General features: G+C 35.0%; 1 protein-coding gene across 1 annotated transcript in view; it reads right to left on the bottom strand.

Annotated features, from left to right (window-relative positions):
* The window catches only part of LOC108686906, a 273,422-nt gene that overhangs the window by 211,128 nt on the left and 40,296 nt on the right, over window positions 1-21,998 (bottom strand). The window contains exon 2 of the mRNA XM_018192414.1: window positions 9,228-9,523. Coding sequence (XP_018047903.1) covers window positions 9,228-9,360 — 133 coding nt within the window. The 5' untranslated portion in view covers window positions 9,361-9,523. The remainder of the gene's footprint in view (window positions 1-9,227; window positions 9,524-21,998) is intronic.

The following is a 21,998-nucleotide window of genomic DNA, read 5'->3' on the forward strand; positions in this document are numbered from 1 at the left end:
TTATTTCATCATATCAAATAAATTCTTATTTAAATACGACAAAATTCAACTTTATTTTTAATAAATATACCATCTTTTTATTTTTTACAATTTTAAAATTATTAATAAAATATATTTCACAGAAATTTATATATTCTGTCAATATTTTAAAATTAAATTTTGTTATAATCAGTAAATGTCACATGTAACATTTACTTGCGAATATTTCGACTTTTTTTTTCAGTGTATCCATTAAATATATTATATCTCAAATGTATGCCAATTAGATTCAGAAATTATTTGTATAACGCTGTTATACATTTTTTAGTAATAAATCGACAACATTATATTTTTTATTAGTGATAAATATAAGTAATAATAATAACGCAGTATTATTATACTTTTTGGAATACTTTTCGGTGATAAATATAATTACTTTATATATAATGTTTCATGTACAATGTATGAAATGTCCGAATTTTCATATAAAAAAAGGAAATGTTATATTTGATCATGTTGCGATTAACTATTGTCACCACAGATTTCGTGTAGAACTGATTGTGACATAGACAATTGGATACCATTCTAAAAAAAGGTCAACAATAAAAAAAAAATAACAGAAATTGTAATGACTTAGTATTTGTGTTGAATAATAATAACGCTTATATACATACACAATGATAACGCTTATACTTTTTCCAATACACAACGAGTAACGATAACTAGTTACTTTTTACAATAAATAACGAATAACGATAATGAGTTACTTTTAAAAGTAATTTTCCCAACTATATCAAAGAAATTGCGTAAGAAAATAGAAAGAGCCATCGTAAAAATATCAATGTTGATTCAACAGTGTTGTATATACGAGTCTGCTATCAGCGTCGAATTTCAACAGGATTCGTATCCGCCGGCGCAGGAAGAAAGAAGATCGATTTTCCCACCGGCGCTTATTCGTGAATTTACGAACAAAGGTCCGTATAAAACATTCCGGTGCAACGAGATCGGCGATTGTGTGCGCTGCACGGAATGGATTAACAGGAATCGATTGTTAGATACGAGTCGGATGAAGGGACGGTATGCGAGATCTGACGACGGTTGAATTAGACTGGTATTGCTAAATGCTTTCAGCCCGAGGTTAATTGTTCTTGCCAAACTGCTATGTTACAAGCTTCGTTGGGCGATGACGAGTGACTTGAATGGAGAAATTTGAATTTCGACGATATGTATCGCTGATGGTTTGTCGAGCAAACTCGAAATCTATATGTGCGCGCGCATGGCTTAATAAATCTGATTTGATATAATTTAGCGATTCTTTTCAAGAATAAAATGATACGTATTATCAGTTATAATAAGAGATAATTTACAAGAGTAATTTCGATGAGATCTGTAGCTCTCATGCATTTATCTGTTGACAGAAATGTACATGTCATTAACAAATATAATGTATCTCTGTTATTTTATATTGCAGAGAATATTTTGATATTATCACATCCCTCGTAAATAAATTAATATTTTATATTCAAGGCTTCTTAATAGCTGCCATCGAGACTGTTTCGTAATAATAATAAAGATAATAATAATAATAATCTATTATTTAAATCCATTGCTTAAAATAAAACTATTAAAATTATTTTAAAATAACTAAAATCGATATATGAGTTTACTGGTAAGAAACACGCAAGACGCCTTTCAAGAGAAATTGTTCCTTATACGAGGCAAATAAGCTACGAGTAGAATGGTTAGCACTGGTGGTTAAGGTTTATCGTAGTTCGATAATCTTCGACGCAAATTTCGAAGAGCAACACCGAGTAAATTTCTCACGGAAGTTATGTCGAAGACCAAGCGAAGCGTTAAACTGCATCCAAAAACCTAAATGTGCAACGGACACATGCACACACATGCAATAGGGCAATACAGTATACAGACAATCTATGTAACCTACATTACTCTACATGTACATGAATTCCGTATACACATGGAGCTAAACGAACACGTCGTGCGCGCGCGCGCATTGTCTACTGTCTCAATGCGTTTGCGTATGCACATGCAAGAATATCGAAGGAAATGTAGTTTCGCGCAAGGGGCTTTCACACCCCTGGGAAGGATACCGAACACGCGAGAAGGAGAATGTAGTTAGGAAACTGAGGGAGCGGCGAAGAGAGTACTGAGGAAACAGAGAGAGGAGTGCGGCGAAGCGTTGGGCGCGGAGACAAATTGTCGAACAGTGCTTGCGGTCGGACATACACATGTTCGTTGAAGTTGGGTTACATTTAGAAAACAGGATTACAGTTTGCCCGACAGTCCCCGGTCCGTCGACCTGGCAGGAAACTCGGTGGGAGGAAGTTAGGGAGAAGGGGCTCCAAGACTATGAAATTACAATGCACCTGCACACCCCGCGCGCGCAGGTGGCTTTTCAAGTTCGCTCGTTCGCGGTAGTCCCGATGTCTTGTAACAATGTGCCTCCGCGATTGATCGATGAAACCCCTTTTCTCATTATGCAGTATCTTTTTACAGCTGCTCCCTTGTTAAACAATTCGGCAGTATAACATCAATGTATTCTTTGATGATTGTGCTCTTCGAGAAAGTAAATTCATGCCATAAATTAACACTTAAAATAATATCTATTAATTAAAATAATATCTACAGTCACATTATCAATATTATGAATACAATTTTTCTTTGTAATAATATAAGGTTTTGCCTTATTTTATACTTGGATATTTATTAAATAATACAGCATATTTTATATAATTTCATAGGGTTGGTCCGTCTGATTATTCGTACGCAAAATTGTTTGAAAACAGCTTAACTTTTCCAAATTCTGCTTTTGACAATAGATACCTAAAAACTGGAGGCAAAGTATAAGTTAAATTAGTTAACTGTAACGGGGTCGAAGAGCAAGGTCAAGAAGATTTTCAGTAATGTAGGACAAACTAAACGGCTTAACTTTTTCAATTTCTGTCATATTCCGACATTTTTAATGAAGTTTTTCAAAGTTAGTTACAAGTTTTTTACTACTTATAAGAGGACAATTAACCTGCGACATTCTAGATTTCGCTCAATTTTTAATGTTATTGTATACCCCTCCCGGTAATTCACGATAATAGCTGTTGTGCCAAAACTTTCAATAATGATATCTCGTAAATATTGTGCACTGGTATGACTTTTACTATTATGAATCGTTACTAAAAGTTGAATGAAATCTAGGATTTTGCTTGTCCTCTTGTTAATACGATTATAAAGCGATCATTCCTATATAATTCATTTGTCGTTTTATGTAATAATGCGAGAACATTAAAATAATATTTCTAATAATTCCTTTAGCGTCGCAGTTTGTCGGAGAAAATGAAATTTCAAGTGAGATCAAGTTAATAAATAACGGAACTAAGATACACAATCTCAGCGAGGAATATCAACTGAACATCCGTCTACCGGGAAAACAAAGTTGTCTGGGCAAAGTTTACAATTCACTTTGAAAGAGCGCGTACTAAGCTTGAAAGCGTGGTTTTATTGTTGTGAAACACACAAATTGGTGGACAACAGTTGCTTATGAAAGCAAGGTTAGCATCAATATTGAATTGTCATTCTTGCAGAGATGCCTATATGACGGGGGGAGGGAGGGGGGAAAAGGGGAGACACCTCGTTCCACGCATACGCTGAGACATGCTCTTCCTCCTCGGAAAGCAAACAGACTCGCCCTTGTTTACCCGTCCAAGCAAACGTTTTCGCCTTCATGCACTCCGCATATCCAACTTCCTCAAACGCACGGTGCGAGATTGTCACGTTTTTCCCTCGCATTTTGACTTATAAATCAATACGACGAATACGCATTTATAGCTCGCACATTGCCATATTTTCACAGCAATGTTGTTTGAGATTGGTGGATAAATATACAAAGAAATCCCTATATTTTTTAAAATAATCGGATTTCTTGTAATCCGGTTATTTTTAAAATATTGGGTATGTATTTGTATGGCACCAATGTTTACTATTTATCACGAAAGAAATAATGTCTGACACTAGGCAATTGTAAAGAATATATTTCTAAGCAAACGTTTTTGCAATAAAATCATTTATCACCGTCATCCAAATTACTAATCATAATTACTTATAAAGTATATTTCATACATGATTAACCTGTAGAAGTTACCCCATTATTATCATATGTTGTTGAAACAAAATAAATTTAGTGCAAACACAAAGTAATTAATTCGCGTCGCGTAGCACGCTCTCGTTAATAAAACAATGCAATAAAAACCGCGAGAAGATCAAAGTTTGGCTCGTGAACGAAATTGCTCTTCAAGACAGCAAGTCTGTAGTAACGACTGTGAGTTTGAACGGCCGAGTCCCGCTCGTGATAAGATTAAGTGGTGCGAAACGAGAAAGTAAAGATGGAGAAGAATGACAAAAGCTTTCTATATGCCCTTTTTTGAGAATCGCTCGCAATCTTTAAAGACTGATCATGATATTCGAGTCGCGTTCGTCCAACTTGAATCTCACCGCGACTTTACGAGCGTAAGTCTTTTTACAATCTCCAACTTCATTCGCCAAGTTGGACACGCGCGCTTAAAAGAAGTTCTTTATCTATCGTTTCTTTATCAAGAAATAACGTAGATAACTTGAACAAATTGAACGATTCAAGAATCATCTTGAGTAAATGTAGATATATAAAATTAGATCAAACTGACACAACGTTTTGTTCCGGGGCATCATGCTAAATCATTTTTGTCGTTTTCATGAAACAATGTTATTGGATAATTTATTGATCCATGATATTGGCTTAGACGACATCAATCACCTATTGTTATAAAGACCAGTTCGTCATAAATGACGAACGTAACATAATAACGGTGCATGAAAGGAATATAATTACTGCTATGCTACAATGGAAGTATGATCCTTTTGAAGTTCGAATAATGAGACAAGGTGCGCGTAACCGGTAGCATGTTGCGTGTATTCTCGTGTGTGAGTAATACGTGAATTAAATACGCATGTCTGATTCACAATGCAGTCTTCGTGAATCTATACACACTGTAATAGCAAGATACCGCGCCACTGATCCGTTTTTCTATGATGCGTCATCGAAATTCAAAGAATAAAGCGCATCAATTTACACTTTATTCCTCTACTCGTTTTCTGCAATAGACTCAAAAATAGACAAAGATAATAAAAGTAAATCAAATAATATAAAAAATTCTATTTTTGATCGAAGTGGATTTTGGTAGTTAATAATATCTATATACAAGTGCAAATACATTTTTCAGTTCTATAAAATACGCGTCGATTCAATTTGTTGGATTTGAAACGCAATCATAAATTGAAGCTAAAAATAACATCACAAATTATATTGATCGTTAATAATGCTAATAAATCTTAAAATACTGTAAAAAATTTATTTTGTAAAAAATATCACCTCAGTCAAGGTTTAAATCTGAAACTCCTCCTAACTTTTTAGGACGTCTAATCAATTTGATCACTATATGGAGATATTTTTTACAATAATTAGTGAAAAAAATGTCATTTTTCAAAGAGATGTGTACAAACAGTCATATAAATGGAAATTAGATTAATTATTAAATATCAAAATTTGCTTTGACTAAAAATAAAATTCTTTCTATTATTTGATTTATTCTCATCAGTTTAATTTCCATTCATAAAAACAAGAAATGTTCTGATGAATACGTAATAAAACTTTCTTTTTTTTCAAACATTATAACATAATTTATTATTTAATGACCGAGTTAAAAAATTTAACTCGCGGAAAGAAATGCTTTATGCAGAAAAAACTGGAAAAAGCTTCATTACTTTCATCAAGCGTTATTGATAACTTGGTATAAACTTGGCATACAGAGTTGTATGACAAATGACTTTCAACCCCATTTATGTCGACTTAATACGACGTGAGAGACTATCCATCTCCGATTTCTGCTTACAGTAGTTAGTCTTCTCAGTATCGCGCAATATTCACCGGAAGCATCAACTGGATTTCAACCTTTTCACGTCACGAAAGTTGGAAGTTTCAACACCGGGAAACAGCAAGTACTTGGTATTCGGGTGTTAATTAATCGACAACATTTTAAGATAGATACTTGAGTTACCGATTCGAGAATCGCTTCTCTCTCACGTCTTCCATAAACTCACCCCCTTCCATCTATCCGTTCTCTTTTGTATGCAATCTCTCCTTCTCTTCCACCTCCACATCTTTCATCGCTTGATAGCACCGCAAGTTATTACAACAATTCTCCATCTCTCTCGGGTACTCTTGTTACCCGCCGTTAATTAGAGTACAGTCTGCTACCGACGACAACTAACTGCAAAGGAGAGTCTTCAGCAGCGGCGATCCTATATTCCACCACTTCGTTTCCCCTTCGCTTAAACTCACTCCGAGTTCTCTCCCGCCTGATCCACCATCACTGGAGCACGATGTTTGCGGCTTGAATTATTCCGGCGGATCTACACGCAACCCTGGATCACGCTTTAAAGGATCCGCTTGTCTAGCCTAGTCGTTACCGCGACGACATCGCTTACGACGAAGTCAGGATCTAACTGGAGAGACCTACTAAATGGACGGAGGACGCGTAACGATCTAGAAGATTGATGCGCCACAATGGCGCGTTATACTAGGTTCTCAGTTCTGTTACTACGGTATGCTATGCGTTGCTACTTTGGACTTTGAATAAAGCGACATTCCACTTGGCGAATGTGTATCACATTTGCATCGTCATGCTTATGTGTTGAATATATTTCTGTAACTTGCTCCTCCTAACTTGTGTTTATTAACAGAAACTTGACGTGATATAACACGGATTACTTCTGGATGAAAATATAGCAACTAAGTACTTAATGTCATTACAGAAATTAAACACTACATTGCAAAATTAAAATATTAAAATGTTAGAGTACTCTCTAACAGAATATAACTTTAATTTTAGATTATAATTTTTAATTTTTAGAAATATCACTCGATCGTTATGTTTCCTATTACAAATGTTAGCGAGTAAATCTCGGAAAGGCAAGGAAGGCGCAACTTTGCGACTTGTTCATTAAGACAAACAAGGTAAGATACGTTGGAGTTGTAGAACGGTAGTGCTTAATTTCTCACGATGAAGTTCTAGTGATTAAGACTGCGATCAGACTTCGCGGAAGTTGCAAACTCAAGGACGCTCACCTTCTCATATCAGCTTATACGCGGCCTGTAACGGTAACCTTAGACATAACTGAAGAAAATTGAGTTACTTCGGGCACGTTTCAGATTGATTTCTAGGTAGCAAGGCCCTATATCTTTCTACGGAGCGAAGCGTGATTGGTTTTCAATCCGTTCTACGTGGATCGAATGATCATTCGGTAAAACTCTACTTGGGCTAAACCCTCTTGCAATATCGTTTTCTATGTGTGCGATAATTTGATCCTACTGTAGATACATTGTTACAGATTCCAGATCTCCACGTTTTTCTCTCGGGAGTACGTAGAATAAAATACTGTCTATCTGTACTATCGACAATCCAACACAGTCGGTCGATCATTTTTATAACATATTTTATAATTTCGATTTTTAATATTACAATATTTGTAACAATACAAAAAAAATTTCTCTGATATAATCGTTTTATGTTATGTATTATGAGTAAATTTAAATAAATGCCACATTTTATGTCCAATTATTTGCGAAAGTATGACACGTAATACTATATTTCGACGATATTCCCGCATTGTGTATCGCGTTATATGAGTTTATGGACCGCACAATCTACTTATCATCGCAGCATCTGCGTATATGATACAATTTCATTAATATATACACAAAAGTGAGGTCGTAAAGTGAAATAGTTATAGATGGGTAGTAACTATCGATTTAAACTTTCAACGGTGATAATTAACAGTAAAATATATTAAAACCATCCAGTCTAAATTATATAACGGACTATTCCTGTAATTCGATTATTGCAACGTCCATCAGGCGGAGTGACGGCATTAACGGATAAATGTCCCAGGTTATAAAAATTTAATGTCCGTCGAGATCTGAATACTCGTGAGATTGCTTTTCTCTTAAGCGAGTATTTTATGCATTTATCATCATTCCCAGTTTGACGTTCCCTGTTATGCGAGCAATAGATTAAATTCTGAACTAATTTTTCCAAAGAAATATCATTATAATCATTTACGATTGCATTAATGGAACATATCTTCACAGCAACATCCAATTTGCTCCAATATCTTTATAAAATTTGGATTAAAATTTTCTTTTAAAGCACTTTAAAACAATAAAATAATATTAAGTACAAAAAATATTTAATGTTCTATTTTATTATTCTGTCAATCTCATTTGTAAAAAAACTTTAAGCCAATATTAGTTAATTAAAGTAGATGTTATCATCTGCTTTATTTTATAATATATTATTTTAAGGAGCATTGGAATTTTTAACATTTCATTAATACCATAGTAACATGCGTTTGAGGATTTCTACTACCAACTTTAGATAAGTTCATTTCACTTTGATGTCTCTTTTCTCAATTGCCGTGCAGAAAGCTGATGCACCATTGTACTCGTTTGCGAACTTTCAGTCGTGGCTCGTTAATTGACACTATCAATCCTTCGTACAGGTTATCGTGAAGCACATTTTCGCGTTCGCCACTCGTCGTTTGTGCTATAACCCTGATTGCCAAAGTTCGAATCGTTAAAAAAAGATTCGGAGAAATGCGAAAAATAACGTTGCGTGATATTTCATCGTTTACTGCGCCGCTTCTTTTCTTCCTTTTTCGCTTTCCCGTCGGACGAATGAAAATATGTCGCGTAAAAAAGAGGAAACGCATGTGCGCTCGTTTTGACATGTTTTTTCAGCTCGAAACGAAGCGACGAGGTCCAAAGCATAATTTATCATAATGTATTATTATATGAAAATGAAGATTAGTGTACGTGACAACTGCAACTATCGCATGTTCATACATTCCGCGGGCAAATCACGAGAAATAATAAATGACGTTAATAAGTCACATGCATAAGAAATTAGTGACATTATTATATTTTAATTCTGACAAATTTAACATTTACTTTATATTTTACAGCGTTCACCTTTTTCAGTCGAATCATTTCATCATAGCGCTTCACCAAAAATATTGAAGTATTTAAAATTATAAAAATTATAACTAGAGAATATTAATTCAATTTTATCATAAAATACAGTCTAACTTTCTTTCTGTTTCGCTATCATCGCTTTGCAATGGTAAAGAATAACAATTGTACTCACTGTATCCTCCCACGTAGATTGGTGTCCATGTTACTTGAGTATAGGCCAAGGGAGTTGCTGCGAATAACACGGCGCTGAACCATACCGCCCGACGTACCGCACTCATTTCACTAACGGCCTCGATAGTCGTCATTTTTTTCTCACGTTTCAATCAGTTCTCCGTCTCGACATCATCTTCTCCGACATGCCTCCGCTACTCCTCTCCGCTTTTATTCGCTACGCTCGTTCCTCTTTTTTCTCTCTTTTTTTTCCGTTCGAATACGGGCGCCCAACAATACGTCACTGCTGTTGAATACCTACGCAATCGAACGAAATTCTCGATACTACCATCGTTTTATTCCACCGCATCTAATAACTGGTGTTTTCATATCATTGCGATCTGAACATTGCCGCTCGACGGATATAATAGCTCGAAGGAAATTAGAATACGCTGCTGCGTGATTTATACACGCATAATATTTATATGCAATTCAATTAAAGTTCTCAAAAGAATGATTTAAAGAATTTCATTAAATCAAGTCTGCGTAATGGGAGAGAAGGATATTGACATGCGAATGGATTGCCGAGGGATGAAGATTCAATAGCGATATTAATTTTAAAAATCGAAGATAGAGAAGATATCAAGATTTGTGCCATTGATTGAAAATAGAAAAGAGTGAAGAGAGTTTTTATTATGCTCGCGAGTAATTAATCTTGCGGATTCTGGGTCATGGTCGAGTGCGACGATAGGACTGACTGGCGAGGCAGCGAAATTAATTAATTAAGCACGATCACGCGTCTCCGCTCTAATTGATACTCGACACGAATTGATGCTTAACACACTCCGTTATATTACCATTGATGATAGATATGGAAATTTGGAATAAAAGGGATAGCGGCTCGTCGTTGTTTATCAGACGCACTTTTTCCGCGTCATTGAGCGAAATAGCTTTACATCACGTAAAATTTTGCACTCTCGCTGCCGTTATTCCTCTTCTCGGACAGAATCTTCATTTCTGCACGAGTCCTGATTTATGCACCCTATACTTCACGTTCCTTCTTCTCAGAACGTATTACTCCGTTCCTTCGGGTATAACATGAAGACACAATCATCGCTTTTACCGACGGCGATCGCGAGAGTAATGGCCTTTCTACTCCCGTTGCTCTCGTTCTTCTCTACTTTTTTACGCTCGTAACATGTGCGAGACCGTTACCACTATTTTCTGCCTTTTTTCTTCCTTTCAGATCCACCGGACGCCGAATCTTTCTCACTCCCAAGCGGAATTAGACTCATGTAGACCTTTACTCGTCTTCTTAAATTCTTCAATGCCCAGATCAAAAAGTTTTTTTCCACCGATACGAAATCCCGTCTGCAACAAAATAGCAAAATATTTCATTAGAAGAGTTCCTTTGACGGATGATCATTAAGAGATGAAGACCAAGTCTCAAAGAACTCCTGTGGAAAATTCCAAGACTAAGGGAAACTAAGGGAAACTATTGGAACCTATTTTCCGCAGATTTACGCGACCGACGGAAGCGGCTTTTCTAAATTAAAGTATTTGTCACATTTTTCACGTGGAATTTTTATTTATTTGCACAATAAAAATAAAAATTCAAAAATTCTACTCAAGAATTGTGTACATAGAACTTGAATATTCAGTAATATTATTAAAGTATAAATAGAAAAATTTTTAAATTAAATTAATTGGTAAATCTCATATTAATCATTTTAATTGATAAATCAATATCATAAAATTTATATTGATATATTATATATAATAATAATAATAATAGTATATGTAAATATACTTGTTTATAAAATACAAATATACACATAGTATCGGAGAATTGTATTTTTTAAAATAATACATCATTTTGATTCAATTGCCGATTACTTATAAATATAATGTAACAAAATTAATATAAAATTTTTAGAAATAGATATCTATCGCAAAGATAGATAAATTGAGAATAAGAGAGAAAATGTCTTCAATAACTATTTAAAAACTTAAAAAAATATGTTAAATAAAAAATCACTCCTCTATTCATTAAATTTTATCGCTTATTTTATCTAATTTTTCTGAATATAAAACGTGAGAGCGGACATAATAATTATCTTATACGGTTACTTTAATTTTCGTCACGTCTCAATTGGAATGAAATTCATATCGCAACGAGCGAGAAGAGACCGCATAGTTTCTAGGACTCGGCTACGATGGCATTTGCATTTTCATCTGCTTGGAAATGTCGTCGATGTCTCGTTAGCGTATCTCCATCGAGGCGACGAGTGGTGCATAAGACGGAGGTCATGGTTTCCCTGTAATTTCATGAGGTCTATAGCGAGGACTTTGGAAGCCGAAGAGGATGACGACCCCATTATATGGTGATGCTAGCGGAAAGCGGAGAGGGAGTTGACAATTCAGTTGTACATAATGTGACAAGCCAAAGTTATCCCATCATTTTGCCGCCAAGTGTTATTCACTCATCGTTATCTATCGCCGGTTTTATCACGAGCTTGTCCAGCAGTTATGAAAGCCACTCTGCGTTCTGCAAGGACGACCTTTATACATTACCTCATATAGCGCATCGGTGGACACGATCGGGTGCTTAGCTGCAGAAACTACCTGTTCTTCTCTTCCTTCCCCCACTTCTAGTCCTTACTATGCACTTATCGCTCGTCTGCCTTATTAGCTCGCTATCTTCTTAACTGCTCTTAACACTACTTTAACCGAGATTCCTGAACACTTTCCTACACTGTAACATTTTCCGGTCTACGATTACCTTCAAAGTAGAGAGCAACTTGCAACTTTCGCCGTCGCATCATTTCAGGATAAAGAAAGTAACTCTGTTAAGGACGTTTTTCTTAAGTATAAACTCAACTCGTGTAAATAACAGCATTTCATAGTCTTTCTTTTTCTTCTTCCAACATTCATTTGTTTGGACAAAATTCTTTTCTCTTCTCTGTCTCTTATATCTCTTTTTGTATCATGTAGAAGTAAAAAAAGAGAAATGTTGGACGACAAATAACTACCTCTTTTCTTCCATCAAAATAGAAATAATTGCGTTAGAAGGTCTGACCAGATGCTGACTTTATCTACTAGGATATTTTTACAATTGCAATGTTTATTATTCTTTCTTGTCATGCTTTCAATTATTTTTTGTCGCACCACGGATACAAATGATATTTTTATTAGATTATTTGTTGGATTAAAATGTATTTTTACATAATATATCTGATTCAAATTGTTCCGCAATAGTGGTTTTTAGTTATTCCATACCTGATCTCGTATTCAACAGCCATCTCGTTTGATCGCCTCTTACATACGATCCTCCAATTATAATTCGCCACTCCCGTCAGACACCTTCATTGTAACGTGTCAAATGTTTCCCCTTCCAGAAGTGTTCGCCCTTCCTTTTATTCTCTTTTCTTTTTTAAGCAATCTCCATTGAGAAGCAACTGCCGCTATAAACGGATCTATTCGAAAGGTGCCAATGTAGTTAATTTAATCCAGGTGCTGATTGGACACGCAGCCAGGGAAATAGTGATCGAAATAGAAGAAGAAACATGTAACTGGAGTCAGTATGAAAGAGCGAAAAAGAAAGCCGTAAGTGGCTTGTGATTATGTCATGCAATTATGGCTAGTTCCGTTTGATAAAACCGACCTAACGGTAAAAGAGGGTTTCGGTGAAGGAGAATCAGCGGTTACCAGAATGTCAACGACACAAAGGCCGGGTCAACTCTGTCTCTTTTTTCCTCTTTCTCTCCCTTTCTATATCTCTTCCCAGCCCAACAATCTGCAATTTGCTTTTCGCTCGGAAATGTTTTCTATCCAAATTGTCTCCGTTTTCAGTTATTACGTTTCACTATATATATATAGGTGAGTAGAAATAATGCTCTGATAGTTATTATAATTGAGTATTTTTCGCATGTCGCCAACACAAGTAATAAAATTTAATGTTCATGCTAAGACTAAATGGCCAAGTTCTCCATAGGAAGATCAAATGTCCGAAGAGGCAAATAGCTACGAGTAAATAACATTTCTCGTTGCAAAGATAATTACTCGGGCCGCAGTTCGCACGAGTTCAAGCCGTGTGTCTGGAGTTTGCCTCGTTTCGTCCCTCTCTCCCTCTCTTTCTCTATCTCTCTCCTTTCCTCACCCTTTGTCTAACCCTGTTTCTTGATGCCCGGCAACTTCTCGTTTAGCACCGCCGCAAATTAGCCTGCAACCGCGTTTTCTGCGTCCATCTACAGCGCTGCAGTGAGCGCGTACGCCGTTTTCGTTTCAAGGTGAAGCACATGTTCTTTGGCCGAGACTTAATTAAAGGAACGCTATCTCTTGTGGAGATATTAGCTCGCGCTGCCTGGTTTAATTTAATGCTCATTAAATGTTCATTTAATAAGGTGAAAAGAATTATGTAGGGCTCAATCATCTTTGACTTGAAAGGGTAACCAAAGCATAAATAATAGCTATATGAAATATAGCTCCTCTCGCACAGGTATGCCTTTGATAGCACTAAATATTTCCAACATGCAAAATTTCGAATTAAATCAGAGAGACGCGAATAATAAATTTATAATCGAATATATGATATATTTAAAAAATCAGAAAAAAAATTTAGATGTTATACTAATAATTCGTCATTCGTTATAATATCTTGAGACAATAAAGATGTTAACATTGACAATAATTAGTCTGCTGATTTCTGCTGTAAATGTGCATGGTTATTGAATGTACGACGAACTAACATAATTATTAATCGAATTAGGCTTCAATTAAACGGAATATCGATTAATTACGCATCAGAATGTATCTTAACACGTCCACAATCAAGGCCTTTAATTGTCTGTGGCTCTAGATGACTGTGCGCTTCGTAGTATAATTAATCATCTGACCATCCTGCCGATCAAACCACTCGAAGTGATCTTTCTTGTGAATCACTAGCTGTAAATTCGAAATTAACGAGCAAAGTCATTCGCGCGTCACATTAAGATTAACACATATATAATGATACTGAGCAACAAAATGTTACATACAATTTTATTGCAAGATGTGGAAGATAAAAATTAAATAGACACTAAATAAATTTTAATTTAAATTATTATATTTAATATTACTATGTGCTTACATAAATTCTCTATACATTTATATATAGTATAATCATTTTTCAAATATTACACAATAGAAATTGTAGGATAATTCGTTTGTAAATATCCAGTTTATCGAGAGAACATATTTCACTAGTAGTATTTGTTGAAATATGTAAAGTAGAAGCAGCCATGCTTAGTTGGCTTCGGTTGTCGTTTGTTGTTATAGTTGGAAGATATATTCTTGGATAAGACTGCATGATAAAGATATATGCATCGAGCATTAATATTCGGGTCAGAACGAGCGTAAATTCTGTAGCGAATGTCGCACTATACTGTAGTTCCACAAGCGCTTCTCAGGATGTACTCAAGTTGTATTCGCTGTTTCGCAGAAACACACATTAAACGTCGTTGATGCCTCCTATTTACGAATGTAATCACATCGTATTCAAATGTCAATACTTGTTGGAATTGTTGTTATTGTCAAATAAATGTGTTTCCATGTAAAATTCTATAAATCTCTTTCGAGAAACTTTTAAAAGATCATATTTAAAATCAATTCAACTGTATTTTTAATTTCGTCATTATAAAAAATTTATTTAATCATTAAAAGTATTGATTAATAAATGATTTATCGTCTCTCTCTCTCTTTCTTTCTTGAGTTCGTTTGCCTGATAACTTTTCTTCTCCGTGTTTTTTCTAGAAAACACATCGACTGCACAATTGCCACATCTCCATAATCAGTCAGGTTTCTAGCAGTGATCCCATGTTTGCCAGCTGGAACGCGATGCATTTAGTTTCTAATGGAGCTTAGCGACTAAAGATAATGACACGTTCGTTCCGCAGCAGCGAGCAATCTCCGTCCGAAATGTCGCAGCACTGCCTCGTGCTAGTCCAAGCACCAGACAATATTTGTTTTTCACTTCAACAACTACGGCAAACGTAACGCCACGTTGTTTGCAGGAGTAGAACTTCGAACTAGCTACCAAAAGGATAGGGAACGTCTCGTACATGTTTACCGAAGCGATGTTTATTCGCGAACAAGGTGTATTATAATCGAATTTGTAAATTACTTGAAATTTGAAAAAAAGTTCCACTATTACATTTTTAAATAATATAAAATTATGTTTGATCAAACAAGAGCAAAGTATTACATAAAATATTTTTATGGAAGATATTTTTAAATGTAGCATGAAAATACATTCATGTTTTTTGAAATAATTCAATTACAAAGAAAAATACATATCCCCTGTTGAATATCTTTAAAAGTTCGTTACGAAACAAATATTTATGTAATATTATTTTATGTTCCTCTCAAATTCTTATTTTATGCAAATCTTTCTTTTCGGCACAGCAATACACATTTCAAAGGAATCTGGAGTATTGATAATTATTATCTACCTCGCGAGAGGTATTGCCGAGAACGTGATATTTTACAACGAATATAAAGAGAGAAAATACATAAACTGCCTAGAATCGTAGCAATATAGAAGGAGAATGGTTATATATACATATAGTGAGTGCAAAAAGTATTTGTACAGAAAAAATATTTTTTAAAAAAACTTTATTTTTAAAAAGTAAATATTTTCCAGCGAAAAATGTGTTATCAAATTGATGTCAAATCAATATCGATGATTTCAACATCAATTCGACGTCGATTCGACATTTAATTGACGATCATTTCTTGCTGGATAATTAACAATTTATTTTCGTAAAGAATAAAATAAACTATTTCTCATAAAACTATATACATCAAAAAGATGTATATTAATTATAGAAAATATATCATCTGAAAAATAAACAAAAATTACAAATTCTATTGTTTGGATGCTCAAAAAGTATTCGTACAGTCAAGAAATTTAGCTTCTAAAATTAGGAATACATGCGAAGCTCGTTTGATTATGTTAGAATATATTCATTGTATATAATTGCTAATTAATGTTTATTTTTTACAAATAAAACTTTTTTTATAAAAAATTTCCTTGTATGAATACTTTTTGCTCTCACTGTATATCCTGTGATTCTTCTCTCCGCTCCAATTCTTTGAATTCAGATTCTGAACGCAGCCATAACGCAAGCGAATAAGAAATAAAATAATATATATTTTGTTGAACTCACCATTCTTTCGTATTTCTTCTTTATTTCAATTTGCTTTTTATATATTATCAACTGACGAAGTCGCTTCCAAATAAACAATTAACTAACAATAACATAACATTGATGTTATAATTTCACATTCAACAATATAATGCAACATATTGCATATTGTTGAGTTAAATTATAATATTAATATTATGTCAGTATTAGTTGGAATTTATTGGATTGTTGTCATCCATGCTAAAATAATATCTATAGATAATTTCTTATTTATTACACGCCCTGCATTTTTCATCAATCATTTTATTTTTTTTATAATATTAAATCAAATAGATAATTTTTACTATTATAAGATACATTTAAAAAATATACATTTAAAAAAAATAGTTGTATAAAATAAAATACGTCGGAATATACATTAAACGTACAAATGGTATTTCCTATGAATAATGTTTTCCTAAATATTCAATATATATGTATTAATCTAAAAATGTCACCCTGATGGAAATTTTATAAATTTTTTTTTACAGTTACTGAATGATTACATTAACTCTGTGTAATAACTAAGAAAAAAGTAAAACTATTTAGGATTTCAATTTAGATATAATACTTTACCTATAATTACTGTACATAAAAGATGTGCAGAATCTGAATCTATTTATAAACAAAAACAGAACAATAAATGGACTGTATAATAATTAGTTTTAATTAGTAATAAAATCTATTGATACTAGATAATAGCTGAGCTGAAATGAAAAACTGAAAAAAGTTTTTGGTTAAAAATGAACGAAAAATGAAAATCAGAATTTTCTAGTTAAATTTATTAGAGTTCTAGTTGAGATAACCAAAATTCTGATTGATACAATATTTCTGATAAAATCTATAATACTAAAATTCTTATTTTTATCAGAATATAATATTATATCAATCAGAATATTATATCAATCAAAGAATTCTAATTATCTCAACTAGAATTCTAATAGATTTAACCAGAAAATTCTGATTTATCCATTTTTTTCATCAAAATTACTATTTAATCCAATCAGACCAGTTTTTTTCAGTGTAAGCAAATTGCACATATTTTTCTAGGAAAACTGTTTCACTTATTGAATAAAACTCTATCAAATTCTTGTTCATTTTCTACGTTGTATTGTTACAACTAACGAGAAAACAGTATCTAATAATACTAGATAATTGAATGGAAATCTGGACATATATTTCTATCAGAGCAATTTCGATTCTTACATACATACATAAATCTCGTTTTCCTTTAATTGCACTTTGAGAATCTTACTTTACAGATTTCACTATTTCAATATAAATTTCAAACTCTCAATAAAAAAACGCTTTGTACTTCCGTACGAAGATATTTCAACATTCGCTCTCGGATTTGCTCTCGGATACTTGATCGTGGATCTATGTTTTTTCCCGCGGTACAAACATCGGTATTGTTCCCCAAGCATGCATGACAAAGTTGCGGCATGCGTTCACTCGATGAGTACGCGTTGAAATCTACAAATGCATATGTATCTATGACTCCCGTAACCGTGCTCTCTCCTCCTTTTCCACACTCCAGGTCCTCATGCTCTACTTCCCGCACGTAGCCCCCGTTTTTCGCGTATCCGTATCCGGGAAAAATATAGTTTCGGCCGTGTGCAAGTGCTTGGAGACGCGCCACCAAGATATACGATACCGACGCGATTTATCATCGTGACAATTTCGAACAGAGCACCCGTTTCGCAGCCACCGTTTTCCACCCTATTCCCCTTTGACCCCTCGGCATCTACTCGTTGTGCACGCGGCAGCTTTTGCCATCGCATCACAACGCCCTCCTGAACACGCCGTTGCACCGTCTCGTTCGAGAACTGCGGCAAAAGTTGTTTATATGATTAATCGAGCCTTTCCTGCCGACTGCTCTGTTTGTGTATATGCGCGGAAACTCTTGCCGAAGGATTAAACTTCGTTTCCTTCGTACCGCGGCAGATGGGCGAAAGCAATCACTCGTATGTGGTTTGGCACAGACACGTATCGATAACGGCGTAGTTTCGCGAGATATGTAGTAATGAAGCCTGATCTAAATCATTCAGTACAGACAGCTAATAGATCAGTTGAAGTCTAGAGGAGATCTATTGAAACAGGACAAGATGAATAATGACTATCGGCCGAGAGGAGATAATACATCATACAAATTCCAATTTTAATCAAGAAAGATTTTATCGCAGTTAAAAATCCATTATATACATTTTATAATTGCTAACGTTAGCTAGCAATTAATTTGCATATACGATCAAGTTATAAATTATTATAAATGTATTTTAAATACATTTAAATACATCGAACAGTTTTATCTTTTAATGTTAAATTACAAATTGAATAGGTAGGTAAATGTATAACCATTTAATATTTAAAATTCAATATTATATTAATAAAAAGTAAATAATTTCTGTTAAACTTCCAGTTTAAAACATGAATGCATCTGCAAGATAGCTTTGCAATCTGACAGCATGAATAGGCAAAAGCTACATATCAATATGAGCCTGGAGGATAGTCGTTGCTTTTAATAAACGTCGCTTCGTTGCGCACAGTACAGATCTCAGTTGCATCATGGGATTAGTATACACGAGCCTCTTTTTCCTCGTTGCGAGTAATTTTTCAATTTAATTAAAGACGAGTGTGCTATAAATACTCAGAAAAAGAGCGGATTTCTATTGCATCGCCGCGTGGCAATATTCACTGCGAAACGCTTTTTATAAAAAATATCTGACCGGTCACGAAAATAGGCGTAAATCTCCGTGAATTTCGCATTCGTTTTCCTTTTGCTCGTGGCAGTATGAAGCACTAGCGTCAGATCATTACCCCACCTTTTGTTCCGCCGCGTATATCAAATAAATGGGCAAGGATCGCGAGCGCGAAAGACTAGCACAATGCGCCGGGTATCTACTATATTTTAGCTACTCCACTATCCGGGCATAACGTAGTATATATGCGACAGTCGCGAATTTCAGCTGTCGTAAACCTTTTTCATAGTTGGCCGCGGCTTTGCACGCGGTTTCAACTGCGTTTTTCCGTACGTTTCAATGTTTCAATAAACTAGAAGCAGTCTTCTTCGACGCGAATACGGATCGTAAAATCTAATTGTGCAATCTAATATCTAGATCTACAAAATTTGCATGATTTTTCTCAAAGTATAAAAGATAATTGTCGCAATATTAGATAGGGAAACGAGCTCATTCCCGACGATCTCTGAAATGTTATCGGTGAAACTAGTCTGTGTGATCTGATTTACGAAAAATCTGACTTAAGATCTAGAACACGGATCACGTGAGTAGACTTCGAAAGTAATCGTTTTTAAGTGCTGATAGCGTCCGAGAGACATTACATATCTCCTAAAATCCGACAGACTAAAGTTTATAATCCTAACGCGACGCCAAGGTAACACAATCGTATTGCCGATCGAAGTTCCCGAGATCAAAGTAATCTCCGTCCCAGTCAAAGTTTTTTCTAATTGGCCAGCGAGTTAGCCGCCAGGCTAAGAACCGAAGGAGGTCATGGAACGCTGCGGCGACGGCTTAGATGAAAGAACGAACGAGCGTTTTCCACGAGTTTCCCCGCGACGCTTTGTCGTCCGAAGAGCTCGTGGAATCTTCCAATTCGACTAAGAAACTCGAACGCCTCTGCAGCCAGTTTAATCGAATTCCACTGCAGAGCCAAGGACTCCAGTCCTTGCTTCCGATCTATATTCTGCTCGTGATCCATACACGTGCACGTACACGCGTCGGTGTGTACGTACGCGCGGTGTGACAACCTGGAAAAAGGATCGGATTCTCCTCCATTTGTTATCAGATCGGTAACTTCGCTCGTCGCAAAAACGATAACGGCTCCGGAAATCCCTTCCCGAAATTTCTCGAAAGACAATCCTTCGGTAAATACCTCCGTGTCGTTTTTCGTTAAAGCAATCGATATGAGTGTAGAGAGAAGCTGTCCCATTGTCCTAAGTACCTTAGTCATTAAAGTATTTGGAGTATCACTCTGCAAAAAGCTATAATAAACTTTTAGTTGAGGTGAATGAAGTAATTACACGAAAGTTACGAGTATTATTCTGCTATATGAAATGATAAATTATACATACTAAGCAAAGTATGTGCATAATGATGTCATCATAATTTCGATTAGATTATAATATATTACAAAATAATTTCTCATAGATTCAACTATTTGTGGGTAAAATAAAGAAAGGGATTGCATTATGTCAATACGCTGGGAGATAAGCATTTTGACGTTTAGACGAATATATATATTCCGAGTAGAATCCATTTCGAAGGAAAATATTATGTGCGGTCTGGTTACAGATCTCTGATGCGGCGATCGCCGTATCGAATATCGATTGGCAGGAGAAAGCTCACGTAGGTTGTAAGGCAAGTTTCGTTAAAACGCATCTATAGTTACGGAAGATTCAGTTTGGAAGTTGCAGCGAACGCGGTAAATGTGTGCATTAACTTTAGATGATCCTCCGGAAGTAAGCGAACGCGCGTTCAGTTATGAATAGGATAAAGAAACTAACCGCCTTCCGCTTGAGGATATTTTTTCATCAAGTAAACTGAAGCAATGAGAATCACTGACTCTCTAATTTCCGATAAAATTTGCTTTTGTTTCGACTCCGACTCCGAATGATGATTCGTGGTTCATCTTCAACCAGAATCTACATTAACTACATTTTCAATGTCTTCACTTTGATTTGTATTCAAGTTGAAAATTCACTTCTCTTAGTTTCTTCAATCTTGAATTCATTTTTAGAGAACAAAATTCACCCGATGCGATGTAAGAAAAACGAGAAATCCCATTCCTATGGTGAGATTTATGTTCCTATACGGTCTTTGAAATTTGAAGATTTGCCAAGAATGTATATTGCGAGTGGAATATTCTCTCAATATATCCTACATCATGTTATCGCAGAAACTTATCGCGCAATAAAATTAAAAGCGCATTGAAATCTGTTCATAAAACATAGAAAAGAAATAATATATATTTAAGAGAAAATCCTGACTAGAAATTCTCCTACAAATTCTTGCATTATTCAGAAACCCCATTTCACGATGTCGTGATTTATACTCCAGCAGAGTCGATATATTACTATCCATATTCGATCTAATCGTAAATTACAGCTCACAATGTTAACGGGAAATTTTTTTCCCGCTCGGTTAACGACTTAGTTAATCACAGTATTTTCGAGATAGTGTGTTCTTCTTCATTAAGGTTCTTCGTTAAGGATCGCGCCCTGAAAGTTACTGCGTTTACTTTTGAAAACGTTACCCGCCAACCAATTACTCGACCAATTACCAAGTTTCACAGTCTAGAAGTGATTGTTATAATTCGCATTTATCGTCGCTATTTATACTCGTCAAAAGTTCCTACGTCAGAAATTGGCGCAAGTGCGTAAAGAATACTAATTAATTACAAAAGAATTGAATTGAATTTTATCATTAATCATTTTCCACAGCGTCTTTTGCCGGCGAGAGAAAATGTTTCTTTATCCCGCTTTTTTCTTGCATTCACGTCATTTCCCTTCTATATAGTGCACCAGGAGTTAATCTACTTACACGGCACGGCAG

The sequence above is a fragment of the Atta colombica genome, unplaced genomic scaffold (assembly GCF_001594045.1).
Source record: "Atta colombica isolate Treedump-2 unplaced genomic scaffold, Acol1.0 scaffold198, whole genome shotgun sequence".
NCBI classification, from domain to species: Eukaryota; Metazoa; Arthropoda; class Insecta; order Hymenoptera; family Formicidae; genus Atta; species Atta colombica.